Source organism: Stomoxys calcitrans, chromosome 4 (assembly GCF_963082655.1).
Source record: "Stomoxys calcitrans chromosome 4, idStoCalc2.1, whole genome shotgun sequence".
In the NCBI taxonomy this organism is placed as follows: domain Eukaryota; kingdom Metazoa; phylum Arthropoda; class Insecta; order Diptera; family Muscidae; genus Stomoxys; species Stomoxys calcitrans.
In genome coordinates, this window is record NC_081555.1 from 161,529,521 (window position 1) to 161,550,632 (window position 21,112).

Genomic DNA, 21,112 nt, shown 5'->3' on the forward strand with positions numbered 1-21,112 from the left:
GGACCGTCTGTTCATGTAAATTTGTGTACAAATTACAGGTAGCAATTTTCACCCGATCGTCTTCAAATTTGGTACAGGCGTGTTTTTCGGCCGAGAGTCGAAGCCTATTGAAATTTGAAAAAATCGGATCAGATTTGGATATAGCTCCCATATATATGTTCGTCCGATTGGCATTAATAATGCAATAAAAAGGTCATTTGTTAGCCGATTTTCTCGAAATTTGGTAGGACGGATTTTCTTATGACTCTCGACGTTAATGGTGAATTTCATAGAAATCGGTTCAGATTTATATACAACTCCCATATATATATATATATCGCCCGATTTTCACTCCTAGAGCCATTGCAAGCGCGTTTATAGACCAATCTTCCCAAAATTTTCTATAACGCTTTTCTCGACGACTACCACAATATTTGAGAAGTTTGTTTGAAATCGGTTCAGATTTGGATATAGCTCCCATATATATGTTCGTCCGATTTGCAGAAATAATGCAATCAAATGGTCACTTGTTAACCCATTCTCTCGAAATTTGGCAGGACGGATTTTCTTATGACTCTCGACATTACTAGTGGATTTCATTGAAATCGGTTTAGATATAGATATAGCTCTCATATATACATATAGCCCGATTTTCACTCCAAGAGCTACTGCAAGCGCATTTATTGACCAATCTTCCCAAAATTTTCTATAACGCTTTTCTCAACGACTACCACAATATTTGAGAAGTTTAATTGAAATCGGTTCAGATTTAGATATAGCTCCCATATATATGTTTGTCCGATTTTCAGTAATATTGCATTAAAGTGCTAATTTTTTAACCGATTTTCTCGAAATTCGGTGGGACGGATTTTCTTATGACTCTCGACATTATTGGTGAATTTCATGGAAATCGGTTCAGATTTATATATAGCCCGATTTTCAGTCCTAGAGCCATTGCAAGCTCATTTATTGACCAATCTTCCCAAAATTTTGTACAAAGCTTTCCTCGATGACCACCGCAATATCTAAGAATTATTTTCGAAATCGGTTCAGATTTAGATATAGCTCCCAAAGATATGCTCGTCAGATTTTGGGTAATTTGCAATGATGTTATGGCTCCACATTGAACTTATAGGGTAGGTGTAGGGTATTATACAGTCGGCACCGCCCGACTTTTGTCCTTCCTTATTAGTTTTATCATAACATTGGACCGACAGTTTTGCATATATTTTTCTGTCATTTTCATTGATGAAAAATTTGCCTAGCTTATTTTTTAATATCTTCACATATTTTATTTTCACAAAATTTGGGCGCCAGTTTTCAATATTCCCCCCTGTCATTCACTCTTGCCATACTACTTTCATGCATATGTTCATATCATTATAAATCTATCATTGTTGTTCACAAATGATTAATCAAAATGATGTCTAGCCTTAGCCCATTCCTCATATATGAGGGAAAATGAAAATGTACACTCACCTGTATCACCCGCATCGGCAGGCCGGTCTCTTTGGCCAACTGCTCTCTGATGTGGCGTGTCGGTTTCGGTGTTTGGTTAAATGCTGTTTTCAGTACCTCCAATTGTTTCGCTTTGATCGTTGTGCGCGGACCCCTTCGTTTTGAGCCGTTGGCATCATCAGGACTTTTGTTTTCCGCCTGGGAATCACCTCTCGCATCAGGATCGCCATCTAAGGAACCCTAAGTGTTTATGAAGCAAAGTGAGAGAGAGAGAGAGAGAGCGAAGTGTTAACATATGGAAGAAGTTGAATATTTTACTGTCTGTATGTCGTTTTCTTTTGATCCAAAGTGATGATAAATAAAAATCAAATTTGTTTGGTAATTGTTTGGCAAACATCATTAATCATTGGCATATGATCAATTTCGCTTGGACTTTGCATTCATGCTCTATGGCTTATGCATGCAGTTATGCTTATATTGGATTTTTTGGAGTTTTTAATGTTTTTTTTTGGGTTTTTGATTTTTTGGCGGTATATGCTTGGCTTACCTGATCCGAATCGTCATGGGTATTTTTGCTGTCGGTGCTCATGCTTTGTACTGAAATATCTGATGCTCCCAATGGTCCACCTGCTGAGTCTGGACCATTTGGTCCCAGCATACCCAGACCCAGAGGGGGTCCGCGTAAATGTGGCGGATCATCATCATCGTCTTCATCTTCACTTGCTGAACCCATTATAGAACCTGAAAAATAAAGAAGAGAATGAATGAATGAAGAAAAAACGAAATGAAAATCAGACAACAAGGAAATTTTTTATATACAAGGCCAGGGAGTGAAAAAAGCTTTAATGTTAGAGCTACCATGGCTATGTAGCGGATAGCTAGATATTCATGGGAAATTTTTCAACGAAACTGTTTTATATCATACATAATTGTTTAACAAGCTTAGGTTGCTTGGGCTCAAAACCTAAACACCCGCTGTCGCTTATTCAACATTTCAGTCACATAAATTCACAGATATTGGCAGTTAGTTGGTAAAGAGAGAAAAACCTTAATGTCTCTTCCTACTTCTTTTGTCAGCATTGCCGGTTATGTTAAACGTGTGCCCTTGCCCTTGTCCTCACCCGCTATGGCCCTATGTTTTGTTAAGCTAATCCGAAACGCCTGTCTGTCATTCATTTGGATTATGCTCAACTCATGGCTTGTGTGGCCTTTTCATCTAATGTAAATCAAATTTCCTCAATTTGGGGGTAACTCAACGCAACTGAGTGTTGTTTTGGCTCTATGAATTAAGTGTATGCTCAATAAGTGCTTAAACTGCAATCCAGTTAAGATTTGTTCCATTTATTCCCCAACACGTGTCACTGTGGCAAGAAGGACACTGCAAACAGGCACAGTGATTAAGATAAGAAGAAGAGAAGAGGACAATTTTGTTCAATAAGAAATTTGGAAAAAAAAAACATTTTCCATCGTTGGGCGCCAGTTTTCCCTTTTTTTATAATAAATCATTTAAAGGGGAAAATTTCAACATACAAGTCCACCCTGCGTCGCCGTAGCGCGGAGGTTAGCATGTCTGCCTATGACGCTGAAAGCCTGAGTTCGAGTCCTGGCAAGACCATCAGAAAAAATTTTCAGCGGTGGTTTCCCCCTAATGCTGGCAACATTTGTGAGGTACTATGCCGTGTAAAACTTCATCTCCAAAGAGGTGTCGCACTGCGGCACGCCGTTCGGACTCGGCTATAAAAAGGAGGCCCCTTTCATTGAGCTTAAACTTGAATCGGACTGCACTCATTGATAGGTGAGAAGTTGGCCCCTGTTCCTTAGTGGAATGTTCATGGGCAAATTTTGCAAAAAAGTCCAAAAAATATCAGGGAAGTATTAAGGCGCACCTGTATTAGGCGCCAGTTTGAGTTTTTGCATGTAGCGCCGAATAGCGGTTAGGTTAGGGTAAATGGGAGTCCTTTACAGACTCACTTAGAAAATGTCAAGTCCATTGTGATACCGAAATAGTGACAAACCAAGGCCTTTGGTGGGAATCGAACCCACATCCCCGCATTGGCAATACGAGTACGCCACCAACTCGGCTACTGAGGAGCACCAAATATCAAGAAATTAAACTCCTGGAGCAGAAACATTTTATCATATTAAAATTTAAACTTGGACATAAAACAAATAATTTAATTTCTTTTTCACAGCACCTATGTTGGGCGCCAGTTTTTTCATGATGATTTTTTATAAGAATTTTTGAAAAAAGGTAGGTATAAGGTATAATTTATCCATATTTCTAGACGTTGGACGTATAAGGTACGTATAAGGTATAATTTGTCCATATTTCCAGATGTTGGGCGCCAAATTTCTTCATGTCCATAAAACTGGCGCCCCACGGCGATGACAACCTTTTCTAATTCAAAATTGTATACTGCCTCATATTATTCTTCTTTAAATTTTTCCAAATAAAGCTCTAAAGATGAAAATTTTTATAAATGAAAACTGGCGCCCAACTTGGTTCCGATGTTAATTTTTGAAAAAATAATCGAAAATTATTGGAAAATAAAAATTCAAGATTAAATCTTAGCTAATTTTTTTTAATCTCATTCAAATCATTAAAGTTTGATCATATTTTCCCACGTTGGGCGCCAATTTTATCCACATTCATTAGACTGGCTCTCTACTTAGGTAAACAACCTTTGTAATTTAAATGTTTACGAAATATTGTACTATTTTCCGCTGAATTCTTTCGCAAAAAGCTTTTTATAAATGAAGACTGGCTCCCAACTAAAAAAGAAAAAAAATATATAAAAATCAACTGGCGCCCAACTTGGTTCTGATATAAACATTGGCACTCCACATTAGGGCTCCAAATATAGTTGAAGTTGGGAGCAGATATCAATTTAAGATTAGTTTTTTATATTGCTTTTTACTTTTTCTAAATATTTCTCTTATATCATTTATAATTGATCCATATTTGCACAAGTTGGGCGTCACTTTTCTTCAATTTTGAAAAAAAAACTGTCTGTTGAAATACTGTCTTTAAAAATAGAGATATTGAGCTGAAACTTTGCACAGATTCTTTTATTGTCCATAAGCAGGTTAATTTCGAAGATGGGCTATATCGGACTATATCTTAATATAGCCCCTATTATAGACCGATCCGCCGTTTTTGGGTCTAAGGCCCATAAACGCCACATTCATTATCCGATTTTGCTGAAATTTGGGACAGTGAGTAGTGTTAGGCCCTTCGATATCTTTCTTCAATTTGGCCCAGATCGGTTCAAATATGGATATGGCTGCCATATAGACCGATCTCTCAATTTAAGGTCTCTCTCTCTCTCTCTCTCGATTTAGGGTCTTGGGCCCATAGAAGGCGCATTTATTGTCCGATTTTGCTGAAATTTGACACAGTGAGTTGTGTATGGTCCCTCGACATCTTTCTTCAATTTGGTCCAGATCGGTTCAAATTTGGATATGGCTGTCATATAGACCGATCTCTCGATTTAAGGTCTTGGGCCCATAAAAGGAGCATTTATTGTCCGAATTTGTCAAAATTTGGGACAGTGAGTTGTGTTAGGCCCTTCGACATCCTTCTTCAATTTGGTCAGATTTGGATATGGCTGCCATATAGGCCGATCTCTCGGTTTTAGGATTTGGGCCCATAAAAAGCGCATTTTTGTCCGATTTTACTGAAATTTGACATAGTGACTTATGTTAGGCTTTTCGACTAAGGTGTCGTATATGGTTCGAATCGGTTTATTTTTAGACATAGCTAAAACGACCAATATGTTGTTATGCACAATTGAACAATGACTTGTACCTATTAGTATTTGGTCCATATCGGGCCATATGGGACATAAGGTATACATTTTTCACCAGATTTCGACGAAAGGTGGTTTACATATATACCCGAGGTGGTGGGTATCCAAAGTTCGGGCCGGCCGAACTTAACTCTAAAATGATATTTAGTTGCGTTGGTTACTAATATTTCTTAGCCTACATTTCTTAAAACATTTTTCGTCTTGTATTGCTTACAGAAAATAAAATGTCTACATAAAAAAAAATGGCGCCCAACGCTGTTCGATATGATTTTTTTTAATCTAGAAAATATTTTAAAACAAAAATGAATGTTAACTGCAAGTAAAAGCATGATACTCAAAAATTAAGGACATTTTAGCGCCCAACATAGGGGCTCTGTAATGTTTTCTGTTTTTATGGTCAAGATTAGGTTTTTATTTATGCTCTATGAAATCTAACTTCCACGAAAAACATTAACGGTTAAATATTTTAAGAGGTAGCAATTAGAAATTCTGAGAAATCACCCGGGATACTGTGTTGGGCGCCAATACTTGACTTGACATACATTTCTCAATCAGTTTTTGGCTTATATTGCTTACACAAAATAAAATGTTTATATAAATGAAATTTGGCGCCCAACGCGGTACGATATAACTTTTTTTTCTACAAAAAAATCTAAGAAAACATTTTAAAACAAAAATTAAAGTTAACCCTATGTAAAAGCATGATAGTAAAAAATGGGGACATTTTGGCGCCCAACATAGGGGCTCTGCAATGTTTTATGGTCAAGTTCTATAAAATCTAGCTTCCACGAAAAACATTAATGCTTCAATATTTTAAGAGGCAGCAATTAGAAATTCTGAAAAAACAACCTGGATACTGCGTTGGGCGCCAATATTTTTGCCCCATATATTTTAAGATATTTCTTGTTACTTATATCCATGAAAATAAATTTGGTATGAATAAGTTTTAGTTGTGGTTGAAGGCAATAATATACTTTTAGATAAGTTTTGCACTGTTTAAAATCATGTGCATCTTCATCACGTTGGGCGCCATTTTCCACTTATAACCATTTTCATATTTTTGGTTATAATATTCATGCTGTTTATAATAGCCCCATCTGTATTTCCAACTTTTTCCCTCCACTAACCACTGTTTCCCCCTTTCTTTCCATATAATCGTTATCCTCGCTTTAGTCCTAAATGGTTTCATACAACAGTTTTTTTTTTAGGCCCAACCAACAAATCAACAAAAACGAGAGAACTTCAAATGCAGATAACTACAAAGACCTCATGCATGGCATTTGATGCCACGTGTCAACTTTCATTCCATTTTATGCAACCATTCATTCATTTGCTTGTAATCGTTATATAATTTGATTCATGGCAGGGATTTGTAAAAAAAAAGATAGACAGACAGTCAAGCAAACGGATGGCCAAACAGACACACGTTATCAATTTGTGCCAGCCTTATTTGGCCAATATGCAAAACAAGCGATGACACACGTTGGAATTTGTAACGCTGGCAAGGCAAATGGCAAAAGTACTTTTAAATTTTAAATTATAAAAAAATATTTAAATATATAGACAGGTTTCGCAGAATGTAGTTAGAATTCCCTGAGGAACTGAGCTAAAGCAACAGCAGAAAGGTTTCCCATTCCCCGTAGGGGAATTTAAAATCAGTGGCTGGGAAATAATGATGAAATGCCAGTTTATTTGGAAAACATTTACGCCAGAAAGAAGAGAGAGAGGGAGAATATGCTACAGCCTCTTCAAGAGAAACAAACTTTAAGTGTAAGTCCTTGCTGTATAGCCTTCAAAAAAAGAAAATTTTGTCATTCATCATGACACTGCTAAACGAAATGTTGGTCATAAATTTGCCCAAACGATTTTCAAGCGGATATACTTGCATTCCCCATGTATAGGACGTACACTCACACACACACACCCACACACAAATGTGCAAAAAAACTTTGCACCACAATGCTCATAAATAATTGATAACTTAACGTGAGCTGGTGTACACTGTCGGTCTGTTCGCACACAGCCCAAAACTTTGTGTGTGTGTGTGTGTATGAATATCACCACAACCCTGCGTTACTTGGCAATGAGTCTCATCTGTTGTGGATTAGATTATGTATCATAAAGTGTAATTTATTGGGTTCATATCATACAACAGCAGGTTTAAGACTCCAGTGTCAAGAGATGTAAACAAGTGTGATTTGCCAAATGTTCAGAAAACTGGCAAGAAGACAATGCAATACTGCTGCTATACGCTTAACGATTTGTTAGGAAAAGTTTGGATCCTTAAAGTTACCAGCATGAGTATGGCCAAAGCCATCTAGAGACTCAACGAAGCAAAAGGTTAAATGTTGCTTTTCATTGTGTTTCGCCAGGTCCCTGGAGTATTTGTGTGTGCGTTTTTTTTTTCTCCAAATGTCAGGAGAGTTGAGATTTCTCATTGAAGTTCTTGAATTTGTGATGATAGATGTATCCCTTAAAAAATTAAATGTTTACGTTATACTCTTCATGTCACAGGTGCTCGTGTTTTTTTTTGTGTTGGTTCCAAAGAGACTTCTAAACTCTTAGGGATTTCTTTTGGCTGAAATGGCTTAATCTTGGCTATACCTTTGTTGGCCCAACATTTTGCTCTCTTATAACTTTGCAACATTGTTGCCCAGGTTTTATCTGTTGTGTGTGTGTGTGTGTGTAGCATGAAAAACCTTAAATCAACATAATCCTTGGTAGGCTTTAGCCTAACAGTAGAGAGAAAAAAATAAAGTCAAATGGTGGAGAAAACATGATTTTAAATGTTTGGATAGGCCAAGAATTTAGAATAGATGTTTCCAGGGGCATGGAAACATTAATTTCGAAAAATTGTAAAACCAGATAGCAAGGCCTTTACACTTTACACTGAAAAAATGAATTCCTAACTTTAAAGATGTGTTATACTTAATTTAAAGATTTTTTTTTAGTTTGAAAAATTTTTTACTTATATTAAGGAAATTTTGTCTTAGAATAAAAGACAACTAACTTAAGTACTCAATTTTTTGATGTAGTTTCAAATATTGTTTAGCACTAGGAAATTGATCTTGGGAAATTGATCTTATTATGACCTTTATCTAATTGTTCTACTTTTTTATTAAAAAAATTTTTCATAGATGAAAATTTTACCTGATATTAAGAAATTTTTTTCGTAGTATTTGGTATAAAACATACCTAACTTAAGTACAAAAATATTTGAATAAAGTTTAAACTATCATTGATGTTTACGGAATTGACATTCAGAAAATTATAAATTGTTGTCATACATTTTAGTACAAAAGATACATAAATTAAGTACAAAAATCATTTAATGGGGGTTAAAATACTGAGAAAGATTAGGAAATTGACGTTGGGAAAATCATGCAAATGTTTTTGGTAAAATTTTTATTTTTCGCAAAAATAATTTCTTTTTATGACACTAATCTGCTTGATATTTAGTAAATTTTGACTTAAATTTTAGTATAAAATATACACAAAATAAATTAAAATTTCTTCGTTAAGGTAAAAATATCGTTGATGGTAAGGAAACTGACTTTGGGAAACGAATAAATTCTGCAAAATTATTTTTCATTTCATTGAGAAAAAAAATTGTTGGTGAAATTTTTTTTATTTAGGAATTTGTGTCTTATATTTTAATATCAAATATACTTAACTTAAGTACCAACATATTTTAATGAAGGTATTGTTGATGTTTAGGAAACTGAGGTTTGGATAACAATACAATTTGAAGAATTAGACTTCGGTCTATCTTATCGAAATTGTCCGATTAGGAGAAAAAAATGAAGTTGGCGCCCAACGAAGTGACATTCAAACATCTGCGTTTGTTGAAATTTTAAATATTTTAAGATGAAATTGGATTAGTCAACTATGTTGAAAGACTATTTCAAAGTGTTTTTTTTGGAGGCTTTATATATTTCTGTGAAAAAATCGGGGCGCCCAACTGGGTGGTTTCACATGCCGCTGATCAAAGTGAATAATTATGGAAAAATTTTGATATTTTTTAGAACTAATGAAAGTTGGCACCCAATTCGGTTAATTGACTTTCCAAAATCGAGATTTGTTAAAATTCTAGATTTTTTAGACTGAATATATTGGTACATAAATGCAAAAGCAAATTTACCCATGAACATTCCACTAGGGAACTGGGGCAAACTTCTCACATACCACTGAGTGCTGTCCGATTCAAATTTTAAGTTCAATAATATGGGCCGAACGGAGTGCCGCAGTGCGACACCTCTTTCAGAAGAAGTTTTAACATGGCATAGTACCTCACAAATGTCTCCAGCACTCGGAGGGAATAACCACCGATGAAAAAAAAATGTTTTTTCTTCTGGTGTTCTCGCCAGGATTCGAACCCAGGCGTTTAGCGTCATAGGCGGACATGCTAACTTCTGTGCTACGGTGGCCTCCTGCTATATAAATAGTTGACTATACACTGGTCGCCAAGTTAGAAAATGAATATTATTGCTAGCATAGAGATACTCTTTAGAAAATCAACTTGTCATATAAGCCACAAACCTTTCATGAGTTTGTACCCACGTTGGGTGCCAATAAAAAACTATTTATATATATAAAATATATTCAACTGTGTTGTTATATTTGTTTAAAAGTTACAAAATACTCTTTACAAATCGGTGCCAAGTTATATTTGTACTAAAAGTTTAAAAATACCCATTAGAAAATGTTTGTAGATGAGGGCCCACGTTGGGCGCCAATAAAGAAAACAATAATATGAAAATTTTAATACTGATAACTTGTCGGACGTTAAGCTAAATATATAATTTACTTATTGCAAGTCAAAATGTATTTCATACAAAATAATAAAAGTTCAAGTGAAGACCCACTTCGGGCGCCACTAAGAAAACCAAAAATTTATATAAATTTTTTTTTTACTAAAATAATGTGTCCGTCTCTCTGACAACATCTTGGGTGCCAAATAATATTTGCTCTAAAAATTATTAACTACGCTTTAGGCGAAAGCCCACGTTGGGCGCCAATAAAAAAATACAACCAATTATGAAGGGGGCCAAATTATATTTCTACTAAAAGTTAAAAAATACCCTTTAGAAAACCATTGTAAATTGCCAATAACTAAGTTTTAGGTGAGAGCCCACGTTGGGCGCCAATTAAAAAAAAAAAAACAATAATATGAAAGTATTAATACTGATAACTTGTCGGACGTTAAGCTAATAATATAATTTACTTATTGCAAGTCAAAATGGATTCCATACAAAGTAACTAAGTTTCTAGTGAACACCCACGTTGGGCGCCAATTCGAAAACCTAAAATTTTTATATATTTTTTTTATTTTTACTAAAATTATGTGTCCGTCTCACTGTCAACATCTTGGGTGCCAAGTTGTATTTGTTCTAAAACTTATTAACTACGTTTTAGGTCACAGCCCACGTTGGGCGCCAATAAAAAAATAGTAAAATATAAATATACAATCAATTATTTTGGGTGCCAAGATCTATTCGTACTAAAATTTAAAAAATACCCTTTAGAAAATGTTTGTAGATCGCCAATAACTAAGTTTTAGGTGAAAGCCCTCGTTGGGCGCCAATGAAGAAAACGTTAATATGAAAGTATTAATACTGATAACTTGTCGGACGTTAAGCTAATAATATAATTTACTTATTGCAAGTCAAAACGTATTCCGTAATTAACTTTCAAGTGAACACCCACGTTGGGCGCCACTAAAAAAACCAAAAGTTTTCACATTTTTTTTTATTTTTACTAAAATTATGAGTCCGTCTCACTGTCAACATCTCAGGCCTCTTACTCCTATTTGTTTTTCAAGATTTTTTGCAAGTACAAGTTTCTTAAAGATTTTGCATATGTCACTCAACTGACAAGCTATTCATTCAAGTTTAGCATAAATTTTGAGCTTATCCTTTCGAAAGCGAGTTTTTTTTTTTTCTTCAGCTGTGAAGAAAAATCTTTGGACAGGCTTTATAAGAAAACAACAGTGGAAGCGGCTGTAGATACGCAGCACAAACTTGTCTGGTGCGTATATTTTGATGATGAATGTTGAAAGAAAATCATTGTATAAGCCAAAAAGGCAAACGCGAGGACGGACAACGCAAGTAGGTATATTATACCTGTTTCTGGTACAACTTCTTTAAACAAGCAAGTCATAAATGTTGCCAGCAAGGAATTAACCTATTTTTTTACAACATCACCATCACGTTGACGATAGCTTTGTGGTGGCATCTGCAAAAGCCTGACTGCTGATGATTTTCGATGGTAACAGAATCAAGCCAAGAGGTGTAGTCAACATTTTGAGTGTGTGTGTGTGTCTGATAAAAGGTAAAATGCATTCAGTTGGAAAATCCGTTGATCTGTAACAACGACATCAACGACAGCAGCTTGTCTTTGAAAATGACTCCAGCACCTTAACCACCATAGATGCAAAACATCGGACATTACCTTCATCAGCTAAGGCATCCTTAATACACACTGCTCTACCAACTTCTAAGACCATTCATTTCCATCCGTCTGTCCTTCTGTCTGTTTGGCATAGTTGTGGCATTTGATTCCACACAAATATTGCATAGTGACATTTACTGAGACCGATAAGAGTCAGTCTACACAGCAAGCTCAGCTACGTGGCTTAAATGTTGCGTTACGGTTACGTGGCATAGTCGTTCATTATTAGTTCACTTTTGGAATTTGAAATACCCAAGAATGCATTGGAGTATGCTATCGGCACCAACCAAGCATCACCACCACCACCAGGCCATTACGAGTGTGTGGCATTTAATGGATTCCCATAAAATGTAAAGTGACATGGTTCATGATACGCATTCACCTTTTCTAAGTACGCTTTGTTCTTGAGAGAAAAGAATTTGTAGGGAAAATTTTTACTCTACCCTCTTTGGCTTTTGTCGCACACTACTCTCTATTTGGGCAAACGAACAATGGTGCAATTGGTTATTCACTGAATTTTATGGTGGGACTATGAACCTGACAAATATCCACAACGTGTTTAATAGCTTGCGTCGTCGTCGTCGTCGTTGTGTTCGTCTTCTGTGTGGAAGTCTTTGAGCTGGGACATATGCACTGGCACATGGAAGAAATGTTATTGGCTTTGTACAATTTCGATTTGGCAAGAACGTGGGAGCATGTTGGATTTGTATAAAAGTTAAACAGTGGTACTATTTACAAAAAATTCGTAAATTTAATTAAAATTCCAAAAATCATTAAAAAAGTCTGGCACCGTGCTCTTCTCTCAAATATTTAAAACCCATATTGCCATTGGTTTTGAGGGGGAGTTTACAGGATGAGGCGTCCTCCCAAACACATGTTCCCAAAATTGGTTATCAAATTCATTTTTTAATCTCAAATACCTTTCATTTGAGCCTCATATTAGCATGGTCGAAAAATTTTTACCCTTTGGGGGGTGTTTGGGGGAAGGGTTGATGCTCTGAATACATGGTCCTACATTTGGATATGAAATTCGTATTCTACTCCCAAATACTTTTATTTGAGCCCCATATTGCGATGCTCAGTAAAAAATTGCTGTTTGTGAGGTATTTTGGGAAAGGAGTAGACCCCCGGAAAATTGGTCCCGAAAGTGGGTATCAATTTTTGCTCTACCCCCAATTCCTTTCATTTAAGCCCCACATTGACATGGTCGGTAAATATGACCGATTTAGGGGTGTTTTGGGGATTGGTGTGGTCCCCCAAACACTAACTCCTGAAAATATATTAGCAACGTGCTCTATTCTCACATATCTGAACCCCATATTGCCAATGGCCTTAAAATTGGATATCAAATTCGTTTTCTAATCTCATTTAAACTCCTTATTGCAAAAGTCAGCAAATATGTCCGGTTTGGGGTATTGACCCTAAAAACTATGAATATTTAGTTCCACTCTCTTTAAGACCCAAATTGTCTTGGTGCGCAAATACGTCCTACTTGGGGGTTGTTATGGTGGTGGGACTTCCCCTAGACAGTTGGTCCCGAATGTTGATGTCAGATTCATGGTCTACTCCCAAATACCCTTTATTTGAGCTCCATTTTTCCATAGTCGGCAAACATGACCGGTTTGGGGGGTGTTGTGGGGGATGGGGCGGCCACTGAAAATATATATCAGATTCGTGTTCTACTCTAAAATACCTTTTATTTGAGTCCCATATTGCTATGGTCAGCAAATACTTCCTATTTGGTTGGTGTTGTGGGGGTGGGGTGGCCCCATAGAAACTTTTCCCGAACATTGATATCAGATTCATGTTTTACTCCCAAAGACCATTCATTTAAACCCCATATTGATATGGTCGTAAATTTGTCTCCTTTGGAGGATGTTTTTGGTAAGGGAAGCCCCCCAAAACACTTGGTCCCATGTTTGGATATCAGATTCGAATTCTACACACAAATACCTTCCATTTAAGCCCCATATTCCCATGGTCAGTAAATAAGTCCAGTTTGGGGGGTGTTTCGGGGAAGGGGTGGACCCCCAGAAACTTGGCCCCACATTTGGATATCAGATTCGTATTCTACTCCCAAATACCTTTCATTTGAGTCCCATATTGCCATGGTCGGTGAATATGTCCGATTTAAGGGTGTTTTGGGGGTTGAGGTGGTCCCCCTAACACTTGGTCCGACAATAGGATATCAGATTAGTATTCTACTCGCAAATATCTTTCATTTGAGTCTCATATTGCCATGGTCGGTAAATATGTCCGATTTAGGGGTGTTTTGGGGGTTGGGGTGGTCCCCCTAACACTAGGTCCGACAATTCGATATCAGGTACGTTTTCTTATCCTAAATGCCTTTCATTTGAGTCCCATATTGTCGTGATTGGTCTAAATATATGTTTGGTCGGTTTTAGGGTGGGGCGGCCCCCCTAGGTTTCCCATCCGAAATTTGGATAGCAAATTTTTATCTTTAGGGTACTATATGAGAGCACACTAAATTTCACTTAAATCGCACCACCCAACTCCGAGATCTGGCGTTTGTGAAAATTAGGGTAAGGGGGAGGGTCCGCCCCCCCCCCCCCCCCTTCAGATATCAAAAAATTTAGTACCCTATTTTCGCCACAGGACCATTATGCACCAAAATTGTAAGAAAATTGGTTCAGCCGTTTCTGAGTCTATAAGGAACACACAAACAAACAAACGCAAATTGATTTTTATACCCTCCACCATAGAATGGGGGTATACTAATTTCGTCATTCTGTTTCTAACTATTCTTGATCGTCGTCATATTTTAGGTCGATCTAGCCATGTCCGTCCTTCTGTCTGTCGAAAGCAAGCTAACTTTCGAAGGAGTAAAGCTAGCCGCTTGAATTTTTTAACAAGTACTTCTTATTAGTGTAGGTCGGTTGGGATTGTAAATGGGCCATATCGGTCCATGTTTTGATATAGCTGCCATATAAACCGATTTCGGTTCTTGACTTCTTCAGCCACTAGAGGGCGCAATTCTAATCCGATTTGGCTGAAATTTGACATAAGGTGTTTTCTTATGATTTTCAATAACTTGACTTAGTATGGTTTAAACCGGACCATAACCAGATATAGTTGTCGTATAAACCGATCTTGGGTCTTGACTTCTTGAAACTCTAGAGGGCGCAATTCTTATCCGATAGGAATGAAATTTTGCACGACGTGTTTCGCTATGACTTCCAACAACTGTGCCAAGTTAAGTTCAAATCGGTCCATAACCTGATATAGCTGTCATATAAACCGATCTTGGGTCTTGACTTCTTGAGCCTCTAGAGGGCGCAATTCTTATCCGATTGGAATGAAATTTTGCACGACATGTTTCACTATGACTTCCAACAACTGTGCTAAGTTGGGTTCACATCGATCAATAGCCTGATATAGCTGTCATATAAACAGATCTGGGGACTTGACTTCTTCAGCCACTAGAGGGCGCAATTCTAATTCGATTTGGCTGAAATTTGACATGAGGGGTTTTCTTATGATTTTCAATAAGTTGATTTAGTATGCTTTAAACCGGACCATAACCAGATATAGTTGTCATATAAACCGATCTTGGGTTTTGACTTCTTGAAACTCTAGAGGGCGCAATTCTTATCCGATAGGAATGAAATTTTGCACGACGTGTTTCGCTATGACTTTCAACAACTGTGCTGAGTATGGTTTAAATCGGTCCATAACCTGATATAGCTGTCATATAAACCGATCTTGGGTCTTGACTTCTTGAGCCTCTAGAGGGCGCAATTCTTATCCGATTGGAATGAAATTTTGAACGACTTGGTTTGTTATGATATCCAACAACTGTGCCTAGTTAAGTTCAAATCGGTCCATAACCTGATATAGCTGTCATATAAACCGATCTGGGGTCTTGACTTCTTGAGCCTCTAGAAGGCGCAATTCTTATCCGTTTGGAATGAAATTTTGCACGACATGTTTCGCTATGACTTCCAACAACTGTGGTAAGTTAGGTTCAAATCGGTCAATAACCTGATATAGCTGCCATGTAAACCGATCTGGGATCTTGACTTCTTGAGCCACCAGAGGGAGCAATTTCTATCCGATTTGGCTGAAATTTTGCATGAGGTGTTTTGTTACGACTTCCATCGACTTTGCCATATATGGTTCTCAATACTTAACCTGATATAGCTGCCATATAAACGGATCTGGGATCTTGACTTCTTGAGTCTCAAGAGGGAAAGAACTCGATAAATGCGATCAATGGTGGCGGGTATATAAGATTCGGCCCGGCCGAACTAAGCACGCTTTTACTTATTTTTTTTTATATTTTTTAGCTTAATATTTTTTTTTATTTACTATTTCGTTTTTATTTTCTTTCCACTGTGCCAGCGTAAGACCTTCCCCATAGCTCTTCTTCTAATTTCAACATGATTTTTCTGCATCATGGACCACATGATGCAAAACTAATTCGAAATTAATGTGAGTGTGTGTCAAGAGTACTCAAATAGAAATAAAGATAACAGCCAAACAATACAGAAAACGTCCAACCAAACGTCTGTTGTCCCTTCGCCCAAGCAGCAGCATCAACCGAAATAACAAATTTCATGGAGGGTGAGTTGTGATGAAGCGTATGCCATGTATTTCCTTTACGTAGAGCCACCATCGGGGATGATGATGATGATGGCTAGGTGAGTGCATGCCATACCTTTCAGTTTATATGTCCAAAAGTGGTGAGTGCAGCACGCTCCACATTGGGTATTTCAGAGATTTACCTACAAAACGGGGCTCAGTCTAAAAAGCTTTTTGTAAAGCTGCCATTGTTTGGCAACAATTTCAAGTGTTTGCCAACACACATAGAAACGGCGATGGCATCGCGAATGGACTCCCCCCCAACCCTCGTTTATATGCTACCACCTGCAAGTGGTATTATTTTTGGCCTGCTTTGTTTGGTTACTCGAGACAAGTCGAGAAATTCTGGGCAACGTTGAATTGTTTATCCATCTCACTTGTAAGGCAAACACACCGCAGCAAGGATAACAACAACAATAAACAAAGGATGTGGACGCAATGCAATGCGCTTGCCACGCATTCACTTACTCACGCACAATGAGAACGTTTGGCGTTTGCTTGGCTTGTCCAATAAAATGTGTGAACAAGTGAACTCTTCAGCCGGGCAGTGGGTGATGATTGAGTGTTCTTTGTTAAAGGACAAGTGGGTGGGGGGACAACAAGTTCATGAATTGGTTCAATGGCTGTGTTGTTGTTTGTCTAGGCTTTGAATAAGGATGGGGAGGCGTTTACTTGTTTGGCTGCGCTAGTCAAATGAAACATTTTGCACTTGTCCGTCTTCCAATTGTACAACAGATTGAACAACAAACAACAAGGGGCAGCTATCACATCATCATCATCATCATTTCCATCATCAGCAGCAGTAAGAATAAGAGCAGCAGCAAGAGCAAGAGTAGAACCGGTAAACCGGGTTTTTTTAGCAACCATCGGCTAAAAATTAAATTTTTCAAAAAAAAAATTATTTTCTAAAAAATTTTACTTTTTAAAAAAATTAAAAAAAAAAAATTTTGAATTAAGAGTATTTGTCAAAATTAAATTTTTGCTTATATTAAAATTTTTTGTTAAAATTAACATTTTTGTTAAAATTAAAATTTTTGTGTGTGTGTGTGTCCAGTAAAATTTTTTTATCGATTAAAATTTTGTTAAAAAACTTGCTTAATTAAAAGTATTATATTTTTAAATTTTTGCAAAATTAAAAATTTAAAAAATTTTTGCAAAAAATAAAATTTTTGTGAATACTGTGTTTGTTGAATTAAATTTTGATATTCTAATTTCGGATGGGGTACCTAAGAGGGGCGCCCCACCCCAAAACGGACCAAATATATATATACTCCAATCACGACGATATGGGACTCAAATGAAAGGTATTTAGGAGTAGAAAACTTATCTGATATCCAATTGTCGAACCAAGTGTTTGGGAAACCACCATAACCCCCAAAACACCCCTAAATCGAACATATTTACCGACCATGGCAATATGGGACTCAAATGAAAGGTATTTGCGAGTTAAATACGAATCTGATCCATCCCCCAAAACACTCCCCAAACCGGTTATGTTAGCCGACTATGGAAAAATGGAGCTCAAATGAAGGGTATTTGGGAGTAGACCATGAATGTGATTTCAACATTCGGGACCAACTGTCTAGGGGACGTTTCACCACCATAATAACCCCCAAGTAGGACGTATTTGCTCACCAAGACAATTTGGGTCTTCAAGACAGTGGAAAGAATTTGAAAACGAATTTGATATCCAATTTTGAGGCCAATGTCAATTGGGCCTCAAATATATGGGAATGGAGCACGTTGCTGATATATTTTCAGAGCTTAGTGTTTGGGGGACCACCCCATTCACCTAAATCCGGCATACTTACCGACCATGTCAGTGTGGGGCTTAAATGAAAGCAATTGGGAGGGTAGAGCAAGAATTGATACCTCGGGACCAATAATGGGGTCTACCCCATTTCCAAAATACCCCACAAATATTCCAAGGAAAATTTTGTACAAATTCGAAATTGTGTAAAAATTCAAAATTTCGTAACAATTCAAGATTTTGTAATAATTCAAAATTTTGCAAAAATTCAAAACTTTGTTAAAATTAAAATTTTTTTAAAAATTTAAATATTTTTTAAAATTCAAATTTTTTAAAAATTAAAAATTTTGTAAAAATTCGAAATTTTGTAAAGAAATTAAAAAATTACGTAAAAATTCAAATTTTTGTTATAAATTCAAAATTTTGTACAAATTCAGAATTTTGAAAAAACTCAAAATTTTGTACAAATTCAGAATTTTTTAAAAACTCAAAATTTTATAAAAATTCAAAATTTTGTACAAATTAAAAATTTTGTAAAAATTAAAAATTTTGTAAAAATAAAAAATTTTGTAAAAATTAAAAATTTTGTAAAAATTAAAAATTTTGTAAAAATTAAAAATTTTGTAAAAATTAAAAATTTTGTAAAAATTAAAAATTTTGTAAAAAATTAAAAATTAAAAATTTTGTAAAAATTAAAAATTTTGTAAAAATTAAAAATTTTGTAAAATTTAAAATTTTTGAAAAAAAAAAATCAAAATTTTTTTAAAAAAATCTAAATTTTTGTAAAAAAATTCAAAATTTTTGTAAAAAAAAATCAAAATTTTTATAAAAAAAATCAAAATGTTTATAAAAATTCAATATATTGTGGAAATTCAAATTTTGTAAAAATTAAAATTCAAAATTTTGTTAAATATTCAAAATTTTTACTAAAATAAAAATTTTGTAAAAATTCAATATTTTTTAGAAATTAAAATTTTTTTAAAAATTAAAAATTTCAAATTTCAAATTTTTTAAGAATTCAAAATTTTGCTCTGATTCAAAATATGGTAAAATTTTGTAAAAATTCAAAATTTTTTAATAATTCAAAATTTTGAAAAAATTATAAATTTTGTTAAAATTAAATATTTTTTAAACATTCAAAATTTTGTATATATTTAAAATTTTGTAAAAATTCTTAATTTTGTAAAGTCAAATATTTGTAAAAAAAATTCAAAATTTTGTAAAAAATTTCAAAATTTTTATAAAAATTCAATATATTGTGAAATTCAAAATTTTACAAAAATTCAAAATTTTGTAAAAATTCAAAATTTTTTAAAAATTCAAAATTTTATAAAAATTCAAAATTTTATAAAAATGCAAAATTTTGTTTAATCTTAAAATTTCTTAAAAATTTTTTAAAAATTCAAAATTTTATAAAAAAATTTTAAAAATTCAAAATTTTGTAAAAAATTCAAAATTTTTAAAAATTCGCCAGAATTTTTTGTAAAAATCTTACATTTATGTTAAATTCTACGAAAGAGCAAGATTGTTGTAAATATTTACTAGGTTAGGTTAGGTTAGAATGACTGCCCTTTTTGGGCAATTTAAAGTCCATTGTGATATAACAGCCGACCAAGGCCTCTGGTAGGAGGCGAACGCACGATCCCCTCACTGGTAATTCGCCTATTTACTAATGTGGAAAACAATTTTTTTTTTTAAATAATTTTTTTTTTTAATTTTTTTGAGCTGACTTTCTTATTAAATTATTCAGCTTTTAAGTGTGTGCCCAGTTCAATATGCCCTAACATTTTTTTTAGTTTCGGTTTTTTCTATAACTTTAAGCATCACCACCCACCTACAACGTTATCATCATCATCTGCATCATCATCAGCATTTTCATATCCTGCTGTTGTCCTGCATGGCAATGAATGACATGAATGAAGCGCCCTGGCTCTCAAGTACTACTTCAAAAATGCGAATTCAAGAGTGTTTACCAAAGGCAAACAATAAAATATTTCCCCAAGTGTTGTTCGACATGTTCTCCGTTGTTGTTTCTGTTGTTTGTCTAAATTTTGTATGGATTTTTGTTGTTGTGCGTATAGCTCTTCTTGGTTGTTTATCGATGGATGCTCCTGGATGATGCTGGTGGCGGCGTTTTTGTTCAACATTTTGCTTTGCAACGGGTGGCATCAGTTTCAAGCAGCTTTTGGAACAACCCTCCTGCTGGGTGGGAAATCGATGGTTTTCGTTGTTGTTTTTCGTAATGTTGCTGTTGTTGTAGTTGGATGTGGACCAGTGTGGAAAATATTCTCAGTTTTCTTTTGTATGGCATAATTGCTATTTTACACAAACAATACACAAAGTTTAACATGAAATTATGTTTCAAATCGTTTTTGCGCCTTGTTTCTTCAATATAATACACGAATACAAAGCATTGGGTGGTGGAGGGTTGATTTTGTTTTGGAATGATAAGAATTTTGCAGAACATGAAACCAGGTTTTTTGAAAAGACATTTCAATATTTTAGTTTGGAAAATTTAAAAAATTTTTAGTATGCGGATGTTAAAATTGGGAAAAAATCCAACTGTCCTATCCTATATGAGGTCGTCATTTAAAAAAAAAATTTCAAATATGTATGGAAAGCACAAATTCCATCTAAATGTAAGTTCCACATTTCAGCTCCGATTATTTGGCACGAAAAATTTTTGATTTCAATTTTTATCACTTTAAAATACCCCCTTTCTCTATGATGTCGATACGTTTCTCATTCATGCCCACTGAACTGTTGCCTGAAAATGGGGTGGCTCAACAGCGCGGCAGGATATGAATGACTGGTAGTAGTGACGGTGGTGTTGGTGTTGGTTGTTCCTGTTCTAGTCCTTTTTTTATTGTTGAACTTGTAGCAATAAAATAAAGTGTTGCTGAATGGTTATTGAAGTTAATTTAAGTGATGCTTAAACAAGTGCTCGATTTGAACATGTGTTCTTGGAAACAACAACAACAACAATCACCACCACCAGCAGTAGCAGCAGCCCTTCCTATTGTAGCAAACAAAGGATGAATGGGAAAAAATTGGTTTATTTTGT

General features: G+C 35.3%; 1 protein-coding gene across 2 annotated transcripts in view; it reads right to left on the reverse strand.

Moving 5' to 3' along the window:
• The window catches only part of LOC106092977 (LIM/homeobox protein Lhx1), a 233,623-nt gene that overhangs the window by 48,496 nt on the left and 164,015 nt on the right, over positions 1-21,112 (reverse strand). For both annotated transcript variants that reach the window (XM_059366959.1, XM_059366958.1), the window contains exons 4-5: positions 1,985-2,178; positions 1,459-1,677 (exon numbers count right to left, since the gene is read on the reverse strand). In XM_059366959.1, the coding sequence (XP_059222942.1) occupies positions 1,459-1,677; positions 1,985-2,178 (413 nt within the window). The remainder of the gene's footprint in view (positions 1-1,458; positions 1,678-1,984; positions 2,179-21,112) is intronic.